At 46.6% G+C, this 23850-nt stretch overlaps 2 protein-coding genes across 2 annotated transcripts; both read left to right on the plus strand.

Moving 5' to 3' along the window:
• Positions 1–1886: 1886 nt before the first annotated feature.
• HRG_04236 (uncharacterized protein) lies at positions 1887–2432 on the plus strand (the record flags this gene model as incomplete). Its single annotated transcript, XM_044862707.1, has 1 exon — positions 1887–2432. The coding sequence occupies one exon, from the start codon at positions 1887–1889 to the stop codon at positions 2430–2432; it is 546 nt and encodes a 181-aa protein (XP_044721321.1).
• Positions 2433–4069: 1637 nt separating this feature from the next.
• On the plus strand, positions 4070–4753 carry HRG_04237 (Integrase, catalytic core; the record flags this gene model as incomplete). The annotated part of the gene is made up of 1 exon (XM_044862708.1): positions 4070–4753. One exon carries the CDS (start codon positions 4070–4072, stop codon positions 4751–4753), a length of 684 nt encoding a protein of 227 aa, XP_044721322.1.
• Positions 4754–23850: the final 19097 nt, after the last annotated feature.

The raw sequence follows: 23850 nt of genomic DNA on the forward strand, positions 1-23850 counted from the left end.
GCTATTAATAATAATATAGATATACCTAATATTTTATATCTTATTATTAAAACTAGCGCTACGAAACGCTAAACTATAAGATAAAATCGAAGTTAATAATAATTAAGAATATAAAGCTAAATAAATACTAAATATAAGAAAATAAGGTTAGTAATAAGAATACCTTATTAAGTAGAAGGGATATAGACTAGAGGAAAATACCTAGGAACTACTTAAGTACTTAACCTACTATAGTTCTTTACTTTAATAATTTTACTAGAAGGTTTAAGAGGGATTAAAAGACTAAGATCTATAAACTCCTCGCTAATACTAAATAAGGACTAATTCGCCTTATTAAGAACGCCTAATAATTATAAATTATTTACTACTTAATACTTATATATATCGAGCGTAGGTAAAACGCTATCCTTAGTATTTACTTCTTAGATACTATAACGAAATAACTTAGAACTCTTTTCCTTTATATAATTCTAAATCTTTTAGATATAAGCTAAACGATTAATAGTAATAAATATTTATAACTAAAGGTTTATAAGCTATACCTAAAGCTCTAATAAGGCTTCCCTAGCTTCCTCCTCTTTAAAATATAGCTTATACTACTCCGTTAATAATTTAGTTACTAAAAGAAATATATTAGCTACTATATATAGAAAGAATTAAAAGATACTTATAAAAAGAGGCTACTAAAATACTATTATAATAAGGACGACTACTAGTAATATAATTATTATAGCGTAAAGAATTTTCGGCTATCTAATAATTTATCTTCTTTACTTTAAAGTATTAAGTATACGGTATATTAGTAGGATCTTTACTTAAGTCGATATATTTAATAAGAGTAGCGCGCTTAGAGGCTTTTTAGGAACGATTTTTTAGTATATAACTAGATATACTATTAATAGTATATCCTAAAAAGATAAAGAAATAAAAAACAATATACTTATATATAACGTAATAAGGGTATATTTATATATAGCGGCTAAGGTAGCTATAGTAGGTCTTATAGATAGGACTAAAAGGAGGGGAGATATCGTATTACGACTATAGCTATTAAGCCGCTAACGGTCGACCGCGTTAAGTACGTAATACGGTCTAACGAATAAATAGTTAGCACGACTATTTAATAGATATAGGATCGAGGGGATCGTAGAGATCTAAGTAATCTAAGATTAATAGGATTACTACGCTCTATACGATCTAATATTAGGGATTATAGCTAGGCCTATAATCTAAGGATAGTCTTTATAAGTATATATAGCTACTTACTTTTACTCCTTTGAATAGATAGCTCTTTAGCTTTTAATATAGATCTTTATTATAATTTTATTTCTAATTTTAATTACCTAGTTATAGTCTATAGTCTACGACCTCTAACTTATTACTAATATAATATACTTATTATTATTATTATTAAGATTATACTAGGGACCTAGCTAGAGGTATCTAGAACTTTAATATTAAATAGGAGGGAAAAACTAAAGTACTTAAGGGAAAACCCTCCCCTCTTTTAGTATAGGTCCGCCTCGAACGAGGTCGTAGTAGCATGTCACACATAGGATATCAGCCTCCAACAGTCTGACCCCCTATTCGCACAGTCCGTTTCCACATTTCCCCACAGAAACTTCTAGGAGGCATCATCAACGCATCAGTGGCTTCCAGATGATCCGATCAGATGCTTCCATTCACTACCATTCCTTCCATTCTCATATTCAGGCAGTCTATAAAGATCTCGCCTCTTTCCCACCTTAGATAGCAGAATCAAGAGTCTTCCAGTCCCTGATCTTTATGCCCACTTGCTCATCCTCCGTGCGATAGTTATGAGCCCGGTCTGCCATTGACTGGGTATCTTATTCTCGTTCATTCCGCTGCGCAGAATAGCTTCCACAATGAGCTCAGCTCTAGATCTTGATGGCTCTTCCAAGGGCACCGTGCTCAACGGCCCTTGCGACTGGAAACAATGGATTTCTATCATCAAGAAATTCGCCACGTCCCACAGTCTTTGGGACTTTCTGGACCCTGCCGTCAAGGAGGGTAAGCCGGTTCTTCAGCAGCCAGTTGAACCAACATTCCGACAAATCAACCACGAAGCATCTGATCTCGTGGATCTGACCTCGGAGGAATTTCGCCGTCTCGAATTCCTCCACACCCAATACCGCTCGAAGCTTCAAGGGTATAGGGATCAAGTGAAGGCACTCGCCAGCCTTCAACAACACATCGTCAAGACCATCGGCAACTACTACAGCACCATTGCCGAGGAACACGACGTTGCAAAGCAACTTGCCTTGCTTCAGGCTCGTGTGGCCCCAACCGACTGGGCACTCGAGAGGAAGTTGTTCAGCGTTATCGTTCCACCCTTCAGTCGCCAAACAGGACCAAGATCGAAGCTTGGGTCACCCAATGGCAGAAAGTCCTCACTGAGGCAAAGCAATTAGGGCTTCCTGATGTCCAGGACCTTCGCCCTACCCAAGATTTCCTACAGGCTGTTTCGTCCATCAACGCCCCATTCACAGACTATTGGGTCAACAAATGGAAGACGAGGCCGTATTCGGCAAGCCTGATTGGAAGACCGACTTCCCGGACGGCATTAAGATCAGTGAGATCTTTGAACGAGCTCACCGAATCAAGGCCGCCAACAACAGCAAAGGATCATTCGAGCTGCCTTCCAAGGCAAGGGAGAGAAATCGGAGAGGAAAGAGGACAAGCCTAAGTGGTCTTCAAGCAAGAACGCTGATGGTGTTCCTATGTGTGTCTGCGGAGAATATCACCGCTTCGTAGATTGCTTCTATCTCATCAAATCAGCTCGGCCTGATGGCTGGACTCCTGATCAGAAGGTTGAGAAGAAGATCAAGGAAATCCTCGACTCAATCCATGGGCAAAGAAGATGACGGAGAAAGCAAAGACTTCAAGAAGAAGGAAATGGAGAAATCGTCCGACTCCTCCGTTAAAGGCACAGCGTTTGCCGGTCTTCTACCAGCTCCTGACAACACACCGCCTCCTCAACACCTCCATCAACCAGTTTCTCGACGGGAAAGGCAGTCTACCCGCTGTATGACTCCTTTATCCTTGATTCCGGATCAGACACACACATTTGCAACAACCGATCCCGTTTTCTTGACTACACCGCCCTTGCAGAGCCAGAAGAGCTCTTTGCAGGCGATAGTCAACTTCAGATCCTTGGCTACGGCACAGTCCGTATGAAGCTTGAAGAAGGAGGACTTTTTCAGCTCAACGAAGTTGCCTTCGTGCCAAAATTCCACACCAACATCGCATCCCTCGACCGCTTTCTTGCGAAGGGACAACTGGAATCCACTATCTGGACGCGTCTCTAAAGACGATCAGATTATATTTCATACGAAACGCCGCTTTCGTCAACCGGTCATCGACTTCAACCCGATTAAGGAGGACTCACGCCTCCAACTTCACATCTTCATCTGCACCTCGCGCAGTGAAAACAGCAGATGCTACGCTTTGGCATAAGCGCCTAGGTCACTTGAACGCTCAAGCCCTAGAGCATCTTGTTGAGAACACGACGGGTTCGAAGATCAAAGGCCCAGTTACCATCGATTGCACCGCGTGTTCCCTTGGGAAGGAAAGAAGGTCGTCTCTCGCCGAACCCCTCAAAACCGAGCCCCAGACCATTCTGGAGAATCTACGTTGATATCTTCAGTATGAACACCTCATTCAACGGCAAGGAAGCTGTTCTTCTTATCAAAGATGAATTTACAAGCATGATCTTCATCTACCTTCTGAATGACGCGACACAAGGGTCCGTTATGACTGCTTTGAGAAACCACGAGGCAATGGTTCAACGCCAATGGAATCTCAACATTTGCATTATCCACCGTGATAACGATCGTTCTCTTCAGAGTGCGTATGAGAGCTGGATCGAGGAAAGGGGATTCAAGATGAACCTTCTGCCCCTTACACTCCCGCTCAAAACGGTTCTGCAGAGCGATCTGGGGGGGTAATATCTGCCCAGGCCAGAACAATGGGAATTGATGCCAATTTACCATCTGATCTTTGGCCAGAAACCTGGAAAGCTGCAGTGTTTTTGCACAACAGATCGCCCATGCAGAACCACAGCTTCCGAACGCCTTTCCAGCTGCTTCATCAGTGGCTGCGAGACAACAACAGAGACATAGGCTACCAGCAAGACCAGCCTGACATCACGTTTCTCAAGGCATACGGCTGCAGAGCCTATCCCTTGACACCCCAGGCCCTTCAGAACAGACAGAAGAAGGACCTAAAGACCGACCCTCACACAGAAATCGGTTATCTCGTTGGATATGATTCCACGAACATTTTCAGGATCTGGATTCCGTCCACATCAGAAGTCCGAAGGGTCCGAGATGTGACCTTCAATGAAAGCATCTTCTATGACGGAAATGATCAGCCACCAGAACCTATCCCACAGCGCGTGGAAGTACAGCTTCCAGCCCACATCGAGGACGAGTCGGATTACGAGGAAATCCCCACTCAAATCGATGAACCTGAACCTGACCCCGTTGAGCAATCTCCTCAACCTCAGACCAAGGAGACGCCACCACGATTGTGGTACAACCCGAACCATCTGATCATGAGGACTCGGATGATCAGGATGAGTTTCATGACATTCAGCACCCATATCCGACACCGGACCCCGGTCCGAGTGACTCAGCCACGGCGCTCAGCCCGCTCACCAAAGCTCTGCCAGGCCAGAAATTTGCTACTTTCGTCAAACAACTCGGTCTCGTCGATATCTCTACGTTGCTAGGGATCTAGTTTCTTTCTTCAGTTTGCACTGCCCACTAGCCAGCACAACCTGGGGGGGTATGTCACACATAGGATATCAGCCTCCAACAGTCTGACCCCCTATTCGCACAGTCCGTTTCCACATTTCCCCACAGAAACTTCTAGAGGCATCATCAACGCATCAGTGGCTTCCAGATGATCCGATCAGATGCTTCCATTCACTACCATTCCCTTCCATTCTCATATTCAGGCAGTCTATAAAGATCTCGCCTCTTTCCCACCTTAGATAGCAGAATCAAGAGTCTTCCAGTCCCTGATCTTTATGCCCACTTGCTCATCCTCCGTGCGATATAGCAGTATATAGGAAATTTACGCCGGCTACCGTAAGCTCCTCCCGCGAAATCGCGTCTTAGCGCAGGCCCTCTTAGGCTATAGCCGCTACTATCCCGAGCGGCCGCGGCCCGGGCTCGCTAGCCCGGGCCTAGGGTTATAGGCAGTAGTCTCTCTCTAGGGGCCTAACTTGCGGGCGCCTCTATTTACCCTAGCTCCCGCGTCGTAGCCGCGTAGCCGCGGTTACGTCGGCTTATCGGTCCGTTAGTTAGTAAGGTAGGTAATATCCGGTTACTAGGCCGGGCGCTAGTATAGGTCGCTCCTAGGTAGGGCCGGCTAATCGAAATTCGGTTAGCCGGCTCCGCTAATTATAAATCGGTTCCCGTCTAGCTACGCGATTTCCTAATCGGGGGCGCGGCGGCCTATATTTACCCTCTATCTCGTAGTTACTAATTACGCGCGCCTAGCTCGCGCCTATATATACCTACCCTTCCCCCTTAGTTTTATACGTGCCTCCTCCTATCCCTCTATTATCTATCTCTTTTATAGGCTTAACTACTACCTCGCCTACTTTATTTCTATAACTTTAGGTCTCCTTAATACTATATCTAGTTCGCTCGTCGTCGCGTCGTAATATCTAATTAGGAAGCCGACTTAGGTAGTAGCGGCTCGCCTCCTCTAAAACCCCCTCCTTATAAGAAAGTCGCTATAGTAGCGGGATTAAAGCACTCTATCTTATATTTTACGTATATCGGGCGTCTTACTAGTAAGCTTACTTATAAGTCCTTCGCTAGCTATTAAAACTAGTCTTATATATATTAATCCTAGCTTTATCCTAGGTCGGTCCTACCTTTAGTATTTTTACTAACTTTAATAGCTATAAAGGCTAAAGCGTATATTACTTACGCTAACTCTAACTAGTCTTATTACTAAGTAAGTAACCCCTTCCCGCTATAGTACTATCTAAGTTCGGTGCTAATCTAAGTTCTAGATTACCTTTAAAGGCGAGGAGGCCGCTAGTGCCCTCTACTAAGTATAGTCCGAGGTCGATAGCCCTTCCCTTATTAAGGGTTTAGTATAAGAGCGCCTTTATTATACTACTCTAAAAACTTATATTCGCGCTAGTTAGAAGGCCCCCGCCGCTAAGGGTAAGGGCGCGTTAAGTAAGTCTGCCCCTAGTTTAGCTACGGTCGCTAAGAATATAAAGACGCTTATATTAGCTTTTACCCGTTTTATAGATAATACCCGCTATATATATAAGTCCCTAGAAAAGCACTTAAGTAAGTTTAGCGACGCTATTAAGACCTTAGCCTAAGTCGGGCCTAAGTCGCTCTTAGTCGCTTAAAAGACTCTTACGGCGGTTAACGATCTCGCTAACTATTTTTATCCTATTACTAGCGACGGCCCTAACGTAGAGGATAGCGGCTTTAATCTTACTAGTCTTACTAGGCCTATTCCGGCCCTAATCCCTATTAATAAAGGGAAAGGTAAAGGTAAGGGCAAGGTAGTAGCCGCGTCTAAGGCCCTATCTAAGGCTAAGGCTAAGGTATCTATACCCGCGGCCGTCGCGGAGCCGGCTTAGGAGCTAACCGCGTTTCCCTTTAACGCCGAGCTATAGCCTAGTAGTTCTCTTAGCGCTAAGCCCGCCCTAAAGCGTCCCTATCTTACGTTACCTACTAATCTTACTAACGCTCTTAACTTTATCTAGTAGCGTCTTTATAGCTATCGCGGTTTAGTCCTAGCTAAGATTATTACTAGTCTTAACCTCGATTAGATCTATAGTTATAGTATAGGCTATAGCGAACGCCTCTATACCGCCGCCGGTATAGGTCCTGCCTTAGTATAGACCTTAGTTATTACTTTATCTTATAAGCTAGCCGTCTAGGCTAGCTTTAGTTTAGGTTTAAGGTTAGGTCTATTCGGTCGTTATTAGGGTTCTTATAGCGGTAGTAGTCCCTATACTCCTCGTAAGCCTTAGGTTACTCCCTCCTATACTCCGCGTGCTACCCTAGGGGGGTCTCGTTATTCCCGCCGCGATAATAAGGTAGACGTTACTACCGATAAGCTAAGCTAGGGTCGTAGTTTAAGGGGGGCTATTTATTAGCTCTATCTTAGTTTAGTTCTAGGTTAGGTCTTATTTAGTTATAGTCTTTTAGTAGTAGGTCTTATTCTATAGCTATTAAGGTTAGTTCGGTTAGGTTATATTAGTTTTATTTAGTCTATAGTTTAATTAATAAAGTTTATACTTAGTCTAGGTTTAGTTTAGTCGAAGCTATAGTCCTATAATCGTAAGTTCTCTCCCTTTCTAGGTCGCCCTAGTAAGGGAGGTAGTTAGCTAGGGTAGTCTTAGTTAGGGCCGCTCTATCCCTAGCGCGACCCCGGTTCTATTATCTAGTATATCTATATATAGCCTCTAAGCTAGGTTAAACTAGCGGAGCCTACCTAAGCGGAGGAACTATTACGCTAGCGGCGCTATAGTCCTTTTCCCTTAAAAGCCCGCTCTTACGTTACTTACGTCCTAGGCCTATATTAAGAGGGACTCCCTCGCCTCTACTATTAATAGATAGTTAATTATCGTATAGTAAATAGTATCCTATCTTTATCTATAGGTATATATTAGCGAAACTACGCTAGGGACTTATTAGTTAAAGAGGAAGTCGTTAAGCCCGATCTTTCCTATATATATCTAGGTAATTGCCGTGCTAATATACTTAAGGAGGCCCTTATAACGGTCTAGCGTTTTCGCCTTATCGAACTAAGGCGGGAAGTTAGCGGGGTAGAGGGTAGTCTAGTATTATCGGATCGCGTCTTCCTTAGCATTCTATCGAGCGGCCTATTCCTTATTTAGCCTTTTAAGCGACTTAGCTTTATTTAAGAGGTCGTCTATTCCTATCTAGCTCTAGACCCCCCTTATCTCCTCCGCGAGGGGGGGTCTGCCTAGAGATAGTGCCGCCGGGGGTCTGCCCTTTCTCTAGTATTACTTCTTTTTAAGTATACCCGCGACTACGTTAAACGCGCGTTAGATTTAGCCTAAGAGCCCTAAGTCTTTTAGCCTCTAAAGGGTATCTATTATTCTTTAGTTTAGGTAGAGGTCGATTAAGGGCACCTATGCCTCCGCTTTAACTTAGTAGACTAAGGTCGCGCGGTAGGCACTTATTACTACCTAGAAGTAGGCTAACTAGTCCTAGGTAAGGTCCCGCGCGATTCTATATAGTTTCCCCTCTATAGGCGTTATCTTATAGAATATAACTATAGCGTAGGAGATTAAGGACCGGATTACCTTACTATAGACTTCCTTAGCGTATAGTAGGGTATAGCCCTATATAGACGCCGCGAGCCCGGTTAGGGCTATAGTCTAGCGCTTTAACTTTACTTAGAGTTATTTTAGGTATGCCTTTTAGCGTAGTTTCCGGTATACCTAAACCCCTAGTAGGCGGGCCTCTTAGACCGGGGTTACTATATCGGCCTTAAGGCGGACTAGCGTCGTTATTGCTTATCTCCTTTATATAAAGTATAGTAATTTACTTTTCGATAGTTTAAAAATAACCGCGAACTCGGTCGCCTATTCCGTATATACCCTCTAAGCTTCCTCTAAGCGTGCTACTATAGTAGCCTCGTTAGGTCCGATACTAACTATATTTATATCGTCGGCGAAGCTAACGGTATAAATACTATATATTATACTAAGCCTTTTATATAGGGGGGTTATATAGTATAGAAATAGGATTAGGGATAGGGGGGAGCCCTAGGGGACTCCCGTTAGCACTTAAGTTAGCTCTAAGGTCCTTTTATTAAAGTAAAGGGTTAATCTCCTATCGCTTATAAAGCTTAGTATTAAGCTTATAAGCTACCTAGGGTATCCCTTAAGCTTTAGTTCCCTTATAAGCTTATTATAGTTAACCGTATTAAATACGCTTTTAATATCTAGCTATAAGAATAATATAATGCCCCTCTAAGCCTACGTCGCGCGTACTAGTTTTATTACTAATAGGATCGCCGCCTTTATAAAGCGTTCCCTCTTATTCCTTATTTATCCGTTTAATAGGATGCCGTTCGCCTCCGCTACTCCCGCGATCCTCTAGGCTAGTATCTACTTAAGTACTTTTCCTACTATAGGTAGGAGGGAGATTAGTCTCTAACCCCCTACCGTATAGTAGGCGTCCGGCCTCTTACCTAGCTTCTAAATAACTACTATATTCGCGCTATAGAACCGACCTAGGAAATATAAGAGTTAGGTATAGGCGTTAAAGATCGTAGCTAGTCGCTAGACTAAAGCTAGGCCGTACTTCTTAATAAACCTTAAAAGGACGCTATTTAAACCCGCTGCTTTCTAGCTTACTATCTTACTTAGCGCCCCTACGATATCGGCTAGCTAGATCTATTAGTTAACTATAAGGGTCGCCTTAGCCGTAGGCTAGGGTAGCCCTTAAGTCGTGCCGGCCTTTAGTAGGAAGAACTTAGCGGCTAGTAGCTAGGCCTTCCCTTCGAAGGTTTCTATTAGTTAGTCCTTACCTTCCTTAACTAGCGGTAGGATATAGGTCGGTTCCGGTAATAGCTTATTATAAAGTCTTACCTACCTCTCTATATTCTAGAGCTTAGTATTATTAGCGCTAAATTCCTCTAGGAACTCGCGCTAGTAGGCCCTCCTTACCTCGCGGACGGTTTACTTTTAAGCTATAGACGCCTTATATAAGTCTTCTTAGTTCGCCTTATTCCTTTCCCGCCTATACTTCCTCCTCGCCCTCTTAGCCTCCCTCGTCGCCCTCCTTACTTTTAGGGTAAACTATATATTGCCCTTAAGTAATACTCGCCCCCGGCGCGGAACTATAGCTATCGCGATCTATACTAAAGTAGCGAAGACGTAGTCTAGGTCCTTATCGATATCCTTAGGCGTTTAGAGTATTAGCTAGTATAGTCCTAGCTAGGATATAGTCTCGGCTTTAACTAGCTTTACCTCTACTTCTTTCTACTTTAGGGCCGGTTTAGGTGCCTAGGCCTAGGTATCGACCTATAATATAATAGTTTAGGGGATATAGTTTAACTTAGTTAGGTCTAGGTTAGGCCCGGTATACTATATTTTAGTCTCCGGCGTTACCTAAGCTAGGTCGATAGTACTATCCCTTTAGCCGTAGAAGAATCTTATATACTCCCCTCTTAGGGTAGCGAGTTTAAGTTATAGCCTTATCGCCTCTTATATAAGTTATATCGCGCTATCTAAGGTTCTATTATATCTATCCTAGAGCGGGTAATAGATATTAAAGTCCCTTACTATTACTATAGGGTGCTTTAGTTCGATTATGCTTAGGTCGCGTAGCGCTCTTACCCTCGCGGCCTCCGGTAGTAAGTAAATCGCCTATAATCTAGTACTATCCCCGAAAATTACCTTACTTTAGTTTAGTCTAGACTAGGGCGACTAAGTCCCTAGCCCGAGCCTTTTATATATATATAGCGCGTACCTCCCCTCCTTATAGACTAGGCTATAGGGCGCCGCTCTAAGGGGGGGGGGCCGCCTCCTAGTATAGCTTTTACTTCCTATAGTACTATTAGGTCGAAGCCGGCCTAGTAGTAAAGCGCTAACTAAGCTAGCTTATATCTCTTCTATATATTCTAGAATAGTACTTTTAGTTATATATAGGTAGGGTCGGGGTAAAAGGGGTCGTTTATATAAGGAGGGAGGCGCTCTATCTCTTAGCGCTTCTCTATCTACTATACCTATAAATATCGTTTATACTTAGTTCGGCCTCCCTAGCCCTACTAGCCGGCGGGTGTCTTAAGCTCGACCTCTTATCCCGGCGCGGTCTACCTAGTCCCCGCTTCTAGACTATAGTCGATTTAGGAACGCCCTAGGTTTCGATAGTAAGGAGCACCCGTTACTCGGCGTACGTCTAGGTATTCGCGAACTATTAAGGTTAACGTAGGTAGTTTTCCCTCGCCTTTTTCTAGGCTTTATTCGCTATAGGGTAGGTCTAGGTCTACGATAGGTAGTCCCCTTAGTATAAGATATAGTTATAGGGGATTTCGCCCTTTTTAGCCCTATATTTATCCTCGCCTTTATTATATACTATACTCCTATATTAGCTATAAAGTTATATCGATATATATCGCTTAGCAATATAGCTATATCTATAGTAGTTATAGTACCTCTATAGTAAGACTAACTTATCGTAGGGTTTATATTAAAAGATCTATACTTTAAGGACTAGGCCTAGGTTATAGAGCTTATTAGCCTCCTCTAAGCTACTAACCTTAATAAGTATAGTCGTTGCTATCGATATCTTAGATTAAAGGTATAGCGCCTAGGCTTAAAGGACCTTAACTTTATTCGCCTCTATAATCTCGTAGAGTAATCGCTCCCTATCTACTATCACTACCCTTAAGGGGACGTTCTTTACGACTACCGTATATATATAGCGGGAGATCGTAGCCTCCGGTCTAAAAACGGCCTTAACCTAGCCTTAGTCCCTTTAATAGGCTCTCGCCGTAGTATTAAATATAACCGCGATATCTCTACTTTAGAGGCGCCTCGCCGCTATAGCGCTTATAGCTTTTAGGGCTATATTTACCGCCTTTACTATATCCTTTAGTTCGCGGCTTAGGATTTTAGGCGGTGCCCTAGTAGGAACCACGATAATCTCGCGTTTATAGCGCGGTAGGACCTATTTTACTATAGCTTTATATTAGGTCGGTCCCCTAGTCTCGGCTATAACCGCGGCCTAGGTTCGCTTAGGGCCCCCTAGGCCTAAAGCGATACCTAGGCGGAGTTCTTCCTAAACTGCCTCCTTAATTATATCCTAGATTATCGTCTTAAAGCTCTCGTCCGCGCGGAGCACCGCCGACGACGCGCTACCGGCGCGGCTCTTCGCCCTAGAGAGCCGTTCGACTACTGCCTATACCCTGCCGAACTATGCGCTTAGGATAAAGCCCGCGAGTTCGTTATATGCTACTTTTTCTATGGGGTCGCTCGGCGCCCGGGCTAGTATCGTATCGCTGCTTCGGGTTTATTAACTCGCTCTATTAGGGTGTATAAATTCGGGTAGCGTCTCTTCGCGCTACGCGCTTTAATCGAGCCCGGTGCGTCGAGGGCCGCTACTACGTCTACCTACCCCTCGGCCTCGGCGTAGTATCGTTACTAAGGGTAATTAATGCTGCTAAATTAATTCCTAGTATTAGTTAGTGTTTTAGTCGCGATGCGTACCCGCTATAGGCGTATATCGGTTTCGTAAGAAGTTTTTTTTTCCCTATTAATAGATAATATAATATACTTATTATTGCTTAGACCACGCCCTATTATATCTACTAATATAAACCCCTTAATAGGTTTATCCCTTAAGAATAATACCGGTCGTTATACGATATATAGAAGTAGCTATTATATATAGAGTTTAGTAGGTAAGAAAGCTAAGAGTTAGATATATAATAGTCTCTACTTAAAGTTAACTTGCCTAGGTAGGATAGTCGTTTAGAGGAAATATAAGTATAGCTATCGAAGCTCGTCCTAGGGGGATAGGATAGGGTTTCCGATATAAGATAGGTTTGGCCGTTAAAGGTAGCTCCTCCGGGGCACCGAGGCAGTTAGGTTAACACGCAGCTCTAGCTATCGAAGGTGAAGCTAGTAGGATAGACGGGCTCGATAGTAGGCGTAAATAGGCATTTCTCGCTATTAAAGTAGCTGCCGGAAGGGCATAGACTATCGTTAATAGGAATTAGAATATAGGCAGCTCTATTCCACGTTAGGCCCGTGAGGCAACACTGCGCCCGGCCCTAGTAGATGGACGATGTTTGCCCCGGCGGATAGGAGGGCCTTCTATTAGAAATATATAAACTAGCCTAGAGGGTCGTACTAGGAGACAAGTAGGCGGCTGCGAGTGCTGGCAGACTCTTCCATTAAAGGTGCCCGTTAGGCAGACTAGCGCCGTTTCTAAGATATAGGCCTGGCCTTTAAACACCATTCCTAGGGAGCACCGCGGTAGAGAAGAAGGAATATAAGCATTCTATTTAAAAACGAACCCTTTAAGGCACGCTAGGAGCTCGGTCGATACGCAAAGGCTATTAGAAAATTTAGTTCCCGGGGGACAGCGGGGGTGCTCAGAGCTGATATATCCTTGTCTATCGAATTGCTAACCGCTAGGATAGGACGGAGATTAGAGGGACACGCACGCCTGGCCCTTTAGGGTGGATCTAGGAGGGCATAAGGCCGGTCGTTCGCTGATGCAAGCTACTTCCTTAAAGATGCTTCCGGGAGCATAACTAGGGCTTTCGGCGGAGACGTAAGCGTTTCTAACTAACTCTGATCCGTTAGGACATAGAGGTTGCTGGTTAGAAATACACGAGTGTCCGTTGAACTAGAAGTTCGGCGGGCATGTCGGTCGGCTAACATAAATCGAGTCCTCTTAGTAAGTGCCGGGAGGGCAAATGGGTGTATTGGGTAAAACACACTCGCGGCTATTATAAAGCGTACCCACGGGGCAATACTTAGCGTTTCCGGCGGCGTTAGTGGCGATGTAAAGGTCGTCGAGGGTGATGGGCCGAGCAGGAGAAGTCGAATTTAAAGTAATATAAATAGGGGATAGGCTAGGTAGGTTCTGTGCAGCAGAGTGAACAAAAGGGCCGATGCTGACAAGCAGGGCCGCCTAAGGTTTTCCCATGATAACGACGGTGGCAGGGCTTGCGACTACCTAAGTAATACAATGCCAGCAAGGAGAAGGTATAATAGGCTATGCGGAAGTGGTCGGGATGACCTCCTCTTATAGGTTGTCTGCTAAAGGGAGCCCTCGGCGACACCGAGGTCACTAAAACCTCGAGCTTAGGCCTATCATCTTTTTCTTAAACATGACTGCTTCCTACTTTCCATCCCGTGCAGAAAAGTGATCATGGTAAGACCCCGCAGGGATATAATACGCCGCAGGCAGGAAAAGAAACAGCGATCGCCATAAGGCGGTGTGATTGACTTCGCGGGAAGAACGAACTAGAACCTAGGGTTAGTTTCGGCGAGAAACGTTGGATCATCGCCGATTCGTCGTTATTATTAGACGCGGGGATTTACGATAGGTCTAGCAAATCTAAAGATAACCTAAGTGTCTTGCAAGGCCATGTCTCATTAAAAACAAGAAGTGTGACTTAGCAACACCGACCGAGGAACATAGTTAAGCGAATATTATACCTTATCTCTAATAGTCGTTTACTATTGGTCTACGTAGCTAGTATAAGAGCGTTATCGCGTCTAATGTTAAGCCTATAGGAACCCGAACACCCTTAACTCTTTTTCTTACAATTTGCCCGAATATATTCAACGTAAAGAAAATGCTCTACTATCTGCTTTTTATATTCTTCCCTGCCTCGTCTTATACGCAGAAAACCACTTCCGCCGCTGCTAAGAGCTTCTAGCGTATCTGCCCCGATCTAGACGGCACCTAGCAGCCGTCGGCCTCGGAGCATACGTTGACTTACCATTGCTACACCTATCCTTATCGTTATAACGCTACCAGCACAGAGAATATCGTCGACCCTATAGACTACAGCGGCCTATGTCTAGAAGACGTAACTTGCCACGGAGCTGTCTGGAGTTACCAATCTCAACAATGTTGGCTGACTCGCGTCTAAAATAACTTCCTAATTCGCGATCCTAAGAGTAGACGCGCTCTCCTCTACATGCATAAATCAATCAATGGAACGCCGCAGTTACCGGGTAGTAGCGAGGAACTCGCAGCTTGTCAAACGACCCTGTCAAACGCCCAGGCCAACTTGAACAACACTCAAAGCACTCTATCGGCTTGTCTTGGACGCGAGACCACTCAGGCAACGGAACTCTCTGGCTGTCGTGGACGCGAGACCACTCAGGCAACGGAACTGACCAAGTGTCGGGCCGATCTTGCCACGGCGTTGAAGCCACTAACCTGCGGAGTCGCCAAATGGGGTAGGGGCTACTATAGTTTTAAAAACTATGTGCCCCGCGTCGCCGATTGCAAAAAGCTATGCTAAGCTGATGCCAAATGACTTTCGTATAGCGCAAATTCTGTTGCTACCGGCACTTGCTACCTGTACGACAAAGTTACTAGCGAGGTGCCTTACGGGACGTGGCAGAACTTTGTACAGTACGATAAAAGATGTCCTTAGGCCGGGACTGCTGCTTGGCCATGTTGGGAGACAAACATGCCGACTTGCTCGCACTGCGACGGCCATCATTGCGGATGCCCCCCCCCACCCCCAATCCCCTACACCACATCTCATGAGATTACGTCTGCCTATTCGACCGCCTTTTGGTACGGTTCCAGTAAATTTTCGCAAGATTACCTTGTCGGGCAGAAACTCGCTTGTGGGCATCTCTGGGATGTAATAGCTGTTGTCAAGGTGCAATTTGACTTCTCCTTCAAGCTGAACCATTTCTGATCCCACCCCCTGAACACTAACTGAGTTTTCGCCCGCGCGGACTTCCTCTGTGGATCCCCAGGTAAACGATTCCTCCTTGAACCACCTGAGATCGTTGAACACATGTACGCTAGTGTAAGGCGCACACACAACTAAACAGAGAGTGAAGAACGGGGGTCAATCATTCAATTCATTGATCTCTGACGAGCTCCATCAGGTGCTATGCAACCCTACTTTTATAACCACGAGAGGCCTCCCAGCCCCGTGCTTTTCCCTGGAAAAGTCACTACAGCTAGTGGTTGGAATCAACCAGCCATCTACCGTGGTTAAGCACTTTAGGCGCGTGACAGGTTGCCCCTTCCTCCTGAAGAGTTCGTCCCGAACTCTTAAGTTCTTATCAAGACAGACTGGTCGTAGTCCGCCAGAAACGCTTTATCCGCAAAGACGCTTCTGGACACCCAAGAGTTCTCTTCATCTCCATGTCTTTTCCATTTCACAAGATACCTCCGACGACTTTTCGGCCCTTGATGATCGAGAATCTTTTCAACGTCATAGGTAGACTCGGGCATAAACGGATGATCCTCAGGCTCAATAGGCTCTTGATTCCGAGTCCGATAGAGCTCCAAGCTGCTGACAGGCAAGACATTGTGAATCTTGACTGTTGAAGGCAGGCGTAGCCGGTAGGCTAGTTTATGACCCCCAACGACTTGTTCAATCTGGTAGTCCGCGGTTGCTTCGCTGATGCCTGCAGGCTGCCGGCCACCCTTGAGGTGATTTATGCATCTTTGTCCAGGAAATCTTCAGCTTCCGCATCGATATGCGCGCGGGTCACATTCGCTAATGCTGCAAAGTTACGGGTAGCTAACTTCCCTGTGGGCGCAGGGGGGCGAACCGAATCGTGCAGACTAGTCCACAGCCTCCCCTGCGCCGGGGTTCAGGAAGGGGACGTAAGGTAGGACATGTCCGTTAATTTCTCTTCCCTCGTCTTGGACCAAAGCATGGCAATGTACGTGTACATATCTGGGAAGAATTGGGGGTGGCGAAGCTTGCAGCGGAGGGCGCCTCGTGACTAGTGGAGGGCTGCCTTCGTCGGCATCAACTTCGGGAAGAAGACGGTGACTTCTACGAAGCCTGCATAACGCGTAGACGAATTGGCGCGTCGGCTGGTCGGCGAAGACGCCTCGTATATAGCGAGCAAGTTGGAGGAGATCTGCCTTAAACCTGCTTACATCGTATGACTTCTTTTGCTCTCCAACGACAAGGACGTCCTTGTAGGTGAAGGTACTGTTAACTTCCCTGTCTGTGTGAAAGAAGAGATCCATCTGGCCTTTCCGTTCCTTGAACTGGTTGGCGGTTCGGGTGGTGTATAACTTATGGGGTGCATTAGTCAAGAAGCGTTCTTCAAGCGCACAGAGCCATGTCTAGACCGGTTTTTTATCGGGAGTAGACGGGAAGTCCGTCTATTTCTTTCTATCGTGCGCCACCATTATCCTCTTTAGCATATCTTTCTATTCTTTGCGCTAGCTCTTAGAGTCGAAGAACTTATCGCAGAATCCTCCTATATTGCGAAAGGTGCAGTCTTTGATCTCTAAGAAGAGCTCTCCTTCGACAATATCGCGAGTTTCGGTATCGGCAAGTCGGCTCGAGCTAGTCTTAACGGGTGTTCCCTTATAGGTTAGGACGATGCTAGACGGAGGGGGAGTGAGGGAGCTAAGGGTATCGATGAGACTAAGGATGGCCTCCCAGATGGCGATGTCGGGAGCTCTGGCGATAACACGACGAACGAGAGGACGGAATAGCTCAGGTTATACTCCGCCTCCTCGAACATGCTGTAATATGGAGAGCAACTTGACTGCCACGCTGCTGCTCTTATCTGGTGAGAGAAGGCTGAACGCGGCCGGAGAGGCGACCAAGGCACCCAAAAGGCTTGCAATATCCTCTTGCCGCAAAACGTCGGGTTCATTAAAGTCACGTAGTTTATCTCGAATATAACTAAGCGTATTATTAAACGGGCGGTCTAAGATAACCTTAATCTGCTGCTCCGAAAGACTTATTTTGGTGTCGGGTAGAGCATTGCTGATTGCTTGGCGGAGAAATGGGAAAGCAAGGAAGAGGTAGTTCAATAAGAAAGTAGGCGGGCGCGACTAATCACGTTCGTGTCGCAGGGAAGCGACTTACCTCAGCAAAAGTTAAGACTAGAGGAGTCTAACCATTTTGGGACAAAGCTACGCTACTTGGACTACTCCACGGGAGCGGAATGACGAGGGTGCCCTCATTTTGCATGGTGCAGCGGTATTTCACCAGCTTCACAAGTACGTACATAGAGTCATAGCAATAGTACTGCTATTTGTACATACACCTGTAGCCGAGAGGGTCCTGCGTGCGTTGCGGTATAATTTCTGCTATGCCTCCTCTCCTTCCTCTTAGACTTCTGCCTCTCTGCCTCATCGTGCCGCCATAACCTGTTACCCGGCCGGGCCACAAGACCTCTGTTCTGCATCTTGCGCGAGTTCTTAGGAGGGCTCTTACAAGGGCATCACGGCGCGACTCTCTTCTTGTGTCAGGTCGATTGGCTGGTGTTTCTACGAGCCGGCTCGTTAGTCGGTGCCAGAGCAGAGAAAGGACTTGAGTATAATACACGTTAATAGCACTTCTAATGGGGGTGCTCCTATTTAGCATGATGTACCGGTATTTTAAGAGCTTGACAGCTGTATTGAACTCCGTTCTCCGTATAAATTGCCGTGTGTTAATGTCGCGTACTCTATATGTGTTAATTGACGCTGTCGCTTGTATCTGACAGGCGGCCACATCTTTTTCGTGACAGTTAAAGATATCGCAAGCCTGCTGCCGTGGCTTTGGCCGCGTTCCCTTGAGTGCTCAGAGCCGCGGGCGCTATAGATAGCCAGGCCCTCTTTCTATCTTACATGCACTCTCTGCATCTCCCTTTGCGTAAGCCAACGAGTCATGATCCCCGCTTCGGTCTCGCTCCGTGGTTCTAAGCAGAGCTCCTGACGCTCACAATAGGGACACGTAGCCACAGGACATTTGCCCGATTTTTTGTTCTTTTCGAGTATTGCCACTGGAGCCTACATTGTCAAGGCCTAGGTTTTTCGGCGCGTGACAGTAGGATACAACCAATGGCCCAGGTTGGGTGGGTTGCGTTGATGGCCACACTGTCGCCCACTAGCGTGGGCATGATGGTGTAATACTGCCTTTGCTAAGCTTCCTACCCCTATCCGGCGTCCCCGATATGTGTGCGCCATTGGTCCCAAGTCCCGGGCTCTTTCGACCAGGTTTCGGGCTCTTCCGGCCTGGGCTTGGCCTCCTAGACCCTGACCCTTCTCCCCCTGCACTTGTCCCCGGCACACTAAGTTGATCAGGCGCCTTCTTCCTCGGCCCAGTAGGCGACCCCGGTTGGCCCATATTGGACGGTTTCCGACGTGGACTCGGGCTTCTGGGAAGGTTCCAAAGAGGCCCGTCTCCCATCATGCCTGGAACCCTAAGCCCATCCCCACCAAACTGTCTTTGAGTGCCCTGAACGATGAGGTCCTTAACAAGCCCGAGGTTTGGCTTGTCTGGCGGCCCTCTTGGAAGAATCACAGGGCTTTTGAAAACGTTTGAAGGCCAAGCAGTGACTAGCCCTAAGGGAATAAGGAGCGGCATTGCTGTTTGGGGGAGCTTCATTTTCGCCAAGAGATGCTCATAAGCAATATTAGTAGCAACGAATGTGTTTGGCGATGATATGCTTGCAGGCAAAATCGATAGTAACGAATGTGATGAACTGAACAGTTTTCACACAAGCTATACAGTTAGATGGCAGGCCCCTACTTATAGTAGCTCGACATTGGTCTTCCAAGTAGAACTGGCCTTGTCTTCAAGTGTAGCCACGGAATGCATTGCACCACAGGCGGCTGAGCAACCGGGCATTACTGCATGATTTACGCTGTCAGTATTGATGGGGTTCTGCGACTACCTTGCTGCTTCGTATAAACGACTCAATACACACTATCCGTCCTCCGTATCACCCTTGTCCAGCTCTCCGCCTCGTGCCCTGCCTGAATCGTGTACCCATACCACGCCGAGCTCGCAAGGCTCTCTGATCCACAGCGCCTTAAAGGTATCAAGGCGGACGCCACAAGAGACCCGCCCCATATAGATTTTGTGCTGTCTTACATCCTTGTCGGCTGTATTCCCCAGTGCCTTTCGCCCCCGCCGTGCGTTTTTTCAGCATGCATCGTGAGGCTCGAAGACCACAGCCGTAATCGTGGCTCTATTATGCCGCTGCAGCAAACGAGGGCATCGCGAATGCTAAACATGCCCCCTTCAGTAGCTTAGATATCGAAGCCAGCAGCCTTCCCACCAGCGCCGGACCAAAGGCACCAGACCTTGCGGCTGCATGAGATGTTGCTTGAACCCGGTACGGGGGGCTGCTTAACAGCTCCAAAGCAGTCATCGTGAGCCTGTCTTTGCGTCGTTTGCTCAGGAGAGAGCTTAGGAAGAAATTTCCTCCCTGCCTGCGGGGCTTTACAATGCAGTTCAATGCTTGACAACAAGTATCGCCAACTACGTTAGTCCCGGCGGGTTTGGGAAGCCGAGGAACCTTAGGGACTACGCATAGGGGCTGTGTCAGAGGGAGCAGACTGACGGTCTAATCCGCACACGTATAAACTCCGGTGAAAGAGGCAGGTCAGACACAAGGACTTGAGTCAGGTATCGATATAGTAGAGGAACATTGCCCTAATCGGGATACACGGGAATTGGCACTGATTCATGGCCACCACGGGTCCCAGATTGGTATCTATTCGTATAAATACCCCCTCAATCTCGCACAGATAGATAAAAAACATGCATCATCGTTTCGACTCAATTGTGCCTGCCCTTATCCTTCCGCCCGCGCTCTCAGCTTGCTAAGAGGCTGTCTGTCAAGCATTCGGCTCTGGCTATTCGGCACACAAAACGCGGGTCATAGCATAGTGTGGCTAGTCACAGGCGTACGTAGTCTAGAACTCTAGTTATAGCGCTGGGGCTGTCTATCAAGCATTTAGGTCTGCCTATTAATCATTCAAAATGCGGGCCGTAGTATGGCTAGTTAATAAGGCGTAGTACCGATACCACACCATTACGTACGCGCATTCCCCGCGCCATGCAGGCAGCGGCTTAGGCTGCTTGTGGCGAGCCTGCCCGAAGAGACAGATATGCCCTCGCGGTGGCCTACAAGACGCTTAATAAAGGCAGGCCCAAATGCTCGATAGGCAATCTCCTAGTATACTATTTCCTGTATATTGAGATGGTCTTGCTTGGCTGTATATGTACATTTTGTCAGTGGCAATTATCGTAGTGCGGCGGTGTACTATCCCTTTGAGTGCGCGAAGGCCGGTCAGGGGTCACGAGCCCCACAATACGTAGCTACATGTCAGATACACATTCAGGGGCTAGCAGCATCAGCAAAGCCTTCAACAGTCAATTGTCCTAGTAATGCATTTAAATTAAGCTCTATGGCTTCGCAACAAGATCCACAAGCTTTGCAGACAGCTATTCCAGCTGTGAATAGCTTCGAACATACCCTCTATGCGCGGCTAGACCACTGTCAGCGCGAGCAGCCTATCGACAGCACAGTCCGCCCTACATTCGGAGGCTTACAGCAAAGACGGTAGCTCAAGACAAAGGTTTCGGGCAGGCGACATCTTTACGCCTTTATCACAACACAAACACGTCAAGCATTCAAGAGGGTCTCGCTGCGTTGCTTGTAAAGGCTTTAAGGCTGGGCAGCCTCGATCACAAAGTCAACGCATGCCGTTGGGGGCAGCTAGCGGTAATAAGGTGCCAAAGAAAACAGACCTGGGCTGCAGCGAGTGTAAAGTAGCTATTTGTACAAGCCCGCATTGTTAGGGACTTCTATCATAGCCTAATTTGCTAGTAAATTCAAGTACTGTCTATAGCGCTATGTATCATTGGTTGGTATCCCTGCTCGTGACCCCTGACTGGCCTTCGCGCACTCAAAGGGATAGTTTATAGGGGCGAGGAATCATATACGCACCTACGAATAGTTGTGGGATATCGGTGCTGTGGAGTGGGCCTGTGACTAGCTCACTAGCCACTAGTTAGTATGGCCCGCATTTTGAATGCCGACCATAGCCGGAGCCCCTTGATGTACAGTCTTTTCCCTGAAAGATTGTATGTCAATTTGTATCTTTTTATTAGCAAGCCCAATACAAATGCAACACAGACGCTAACAATCTTTCAGGGATATGACTGTACTCCAAAAAAGGCTGCTAATTAGGGTGCAGATTCTCTTCTATCCCGATCGGGACCTGACCGTTGATAAGGCGAGGCGTGGCACGAGGAAAGAGAGGCGAGGATGCTTGACCAGTTGAGGCAGCACTGCTTACTAACGAAAAGTCTAATGGACCAATTTCTACCCCGCCTACGTAAGGGACTCCTGTTTCAGGTAAGCAACGTAATGCTAATCTCGGATACGAAAATAGTCAATTACTCAAGGACTACGGAGGAAGCTTTCAAAAGTCATGAGCGCGCTAAATTAACCCCTGTACGGACCCCTATAAGGAAAAAGAAAGGGGCAAAGCAGATATAGTACCCCGCACGTTAATTTATGGCGCTTCCCCCTCTTTCTTTTACAATAATCCGCGCAATAACCTACATAAGGAAATGAGGCAAAAAACCGATATCGCGACTCGTGCGTTAATTGTTGTGCTACGAGGCGGCGGTAAGTAGGCAGCTAACGTAGCTACTTTAACTAGCGTGCCTATAAGTACGGTAAAAGGCATTTACTCGCGAGCTCTTTAGCGGGGATTTAAGTCCGATAATTACTTTATTCTTCGAGACGAATTTCTTTAAGATGCCCCTCGATCAGGCCGTCCCTCAAAGCAATAACTACAAAGAAGGGCGCACCGAAGAGCCGGGCTAAAGCTATTCTAGCCTAGGAAGCAGCTTGGAAGGAGCTACCGCAAGAGGAAATACAGTCTTGGATTGAAAGAATCCCCCGTCATATACAGAAAATCATTGAGCTTAAAGGCGGCAACGAGTATCGCGAGGGTCGGAAGGATTAGTAAAAGCGAGGAATAGAGCCATAGTAATTTAGTTGCCCCTTTCTTTTTCCTTACAGGGGTCCGTACAGGGGTTAATTTAGCGCGCTCATGACTTTTGAAAGCTTCCTCCGTATAGGCGGAACAAGCAGAGCCCTGTGGGATGCGGCATGACTGATCAAGATAACACTCCCCCTTGTTGTTCCAAACTAAATGCTGCATGTTACAGGGCACTCCGCAAAGCCCTACTAAAAGGGATTCAGCCGACGACGAAGAAATGAACCAGATAGACGACATGCATGTACCATACAAACGTATTACGTATTATTTGCACAGTCAATCCCCTGTACACCAAGGCCCCTTTGGATTTTATTTTTTTTCTGGGAGGGAGGGGGGAGGCCAATTTAGCAAACTGGGCGACTGATGACTGTGCGATTTGATCAACTGCACACGACATATTCCGGGGGAGGCAGATGCTGGGGAAGCCGGGGAAGAGGGGCCAGGCAAAAGCGAATAGGTCTGTATTATTAGCAACTAGAGGCGACTGAACTTACTCAGCAGTAACTGCATTAGCAGACTAGTTTTAGGGTTTGGCTTCCCTGGTGCCTAGCAGTCTAGCAGAACAGGAAGTCTTATTGCAGCTTCCGAGGGCCCCGTGGTAGGCTATGCTACCTGATCCCCGTAACATTGACGTCCTGTTTTAGCTGGGCCAGCACCCGGGTAACCCTCGCCACACTCCAGTGGCTTTTCCCTCTCCTCCTATGGGCACACACTATCCACAATCTGCTTGAATCGACGTGGACGATCAATGCCCCGCTGTCCCGACCGGACGAGAAGAGCGAGTAATACGGTATATATCTGCCTCGTACGTACCAGGTATTGCAATTGTATTTCGCGGGGCGGCTTGACTCTGTCTTGGTGGAATGCAGCGGGAGGATGCAGGCTTGGCTTTCGCATTGATCATGCTTCCAGACGGGCCCGCAAACGGACTTAGCTTTCAGCGCAACGAGAGCGTCATTGCCGTGTTAGCGAAACGGGCCAGACTATAACCATTCAGCTCTTGTCTGAGGTTTGCTTTGGACATGAATCTGGGATACGTGCCATGGGAGCGCGGGGGCGCCGATTCATCCACCCTAATATGGATAATATATATGTATATAACACGGCTTCCATGTACTTCCAAATGCTTACGCTTTTACTAGCATCAACCATCCTTCTCTTCGTCCTTTGACTCTCCTTGTATTCAATCCCTTACAGCTCGGCGTTTGGGCCAGGCACTCCACGCCATGGAATTTCGAGGCCAACTTCTTCCTCCTCTGGCTCTTGTACTGCTTATTCTGTTTGGCTTAGTTGGCTTTTCAGAAGGTCGGTACCGTGGTCT

Source organism: Hirsutella rhossiliensis, assembly GCF_020360975.1.
Source record: "Hirsutella rhossiliensis strain HR02 chromosome Unknown scaffold00004, whole genome shotgun sequence".
NCBI classification, from domain to species: domain Eukaryota; kingdom Fungi; phylum Ascomycota; class Sordariomycetes; order Hypocreales; family Ophiocordycipitaceae; genus Hirsutella; species Hirsutella rhossiliensis.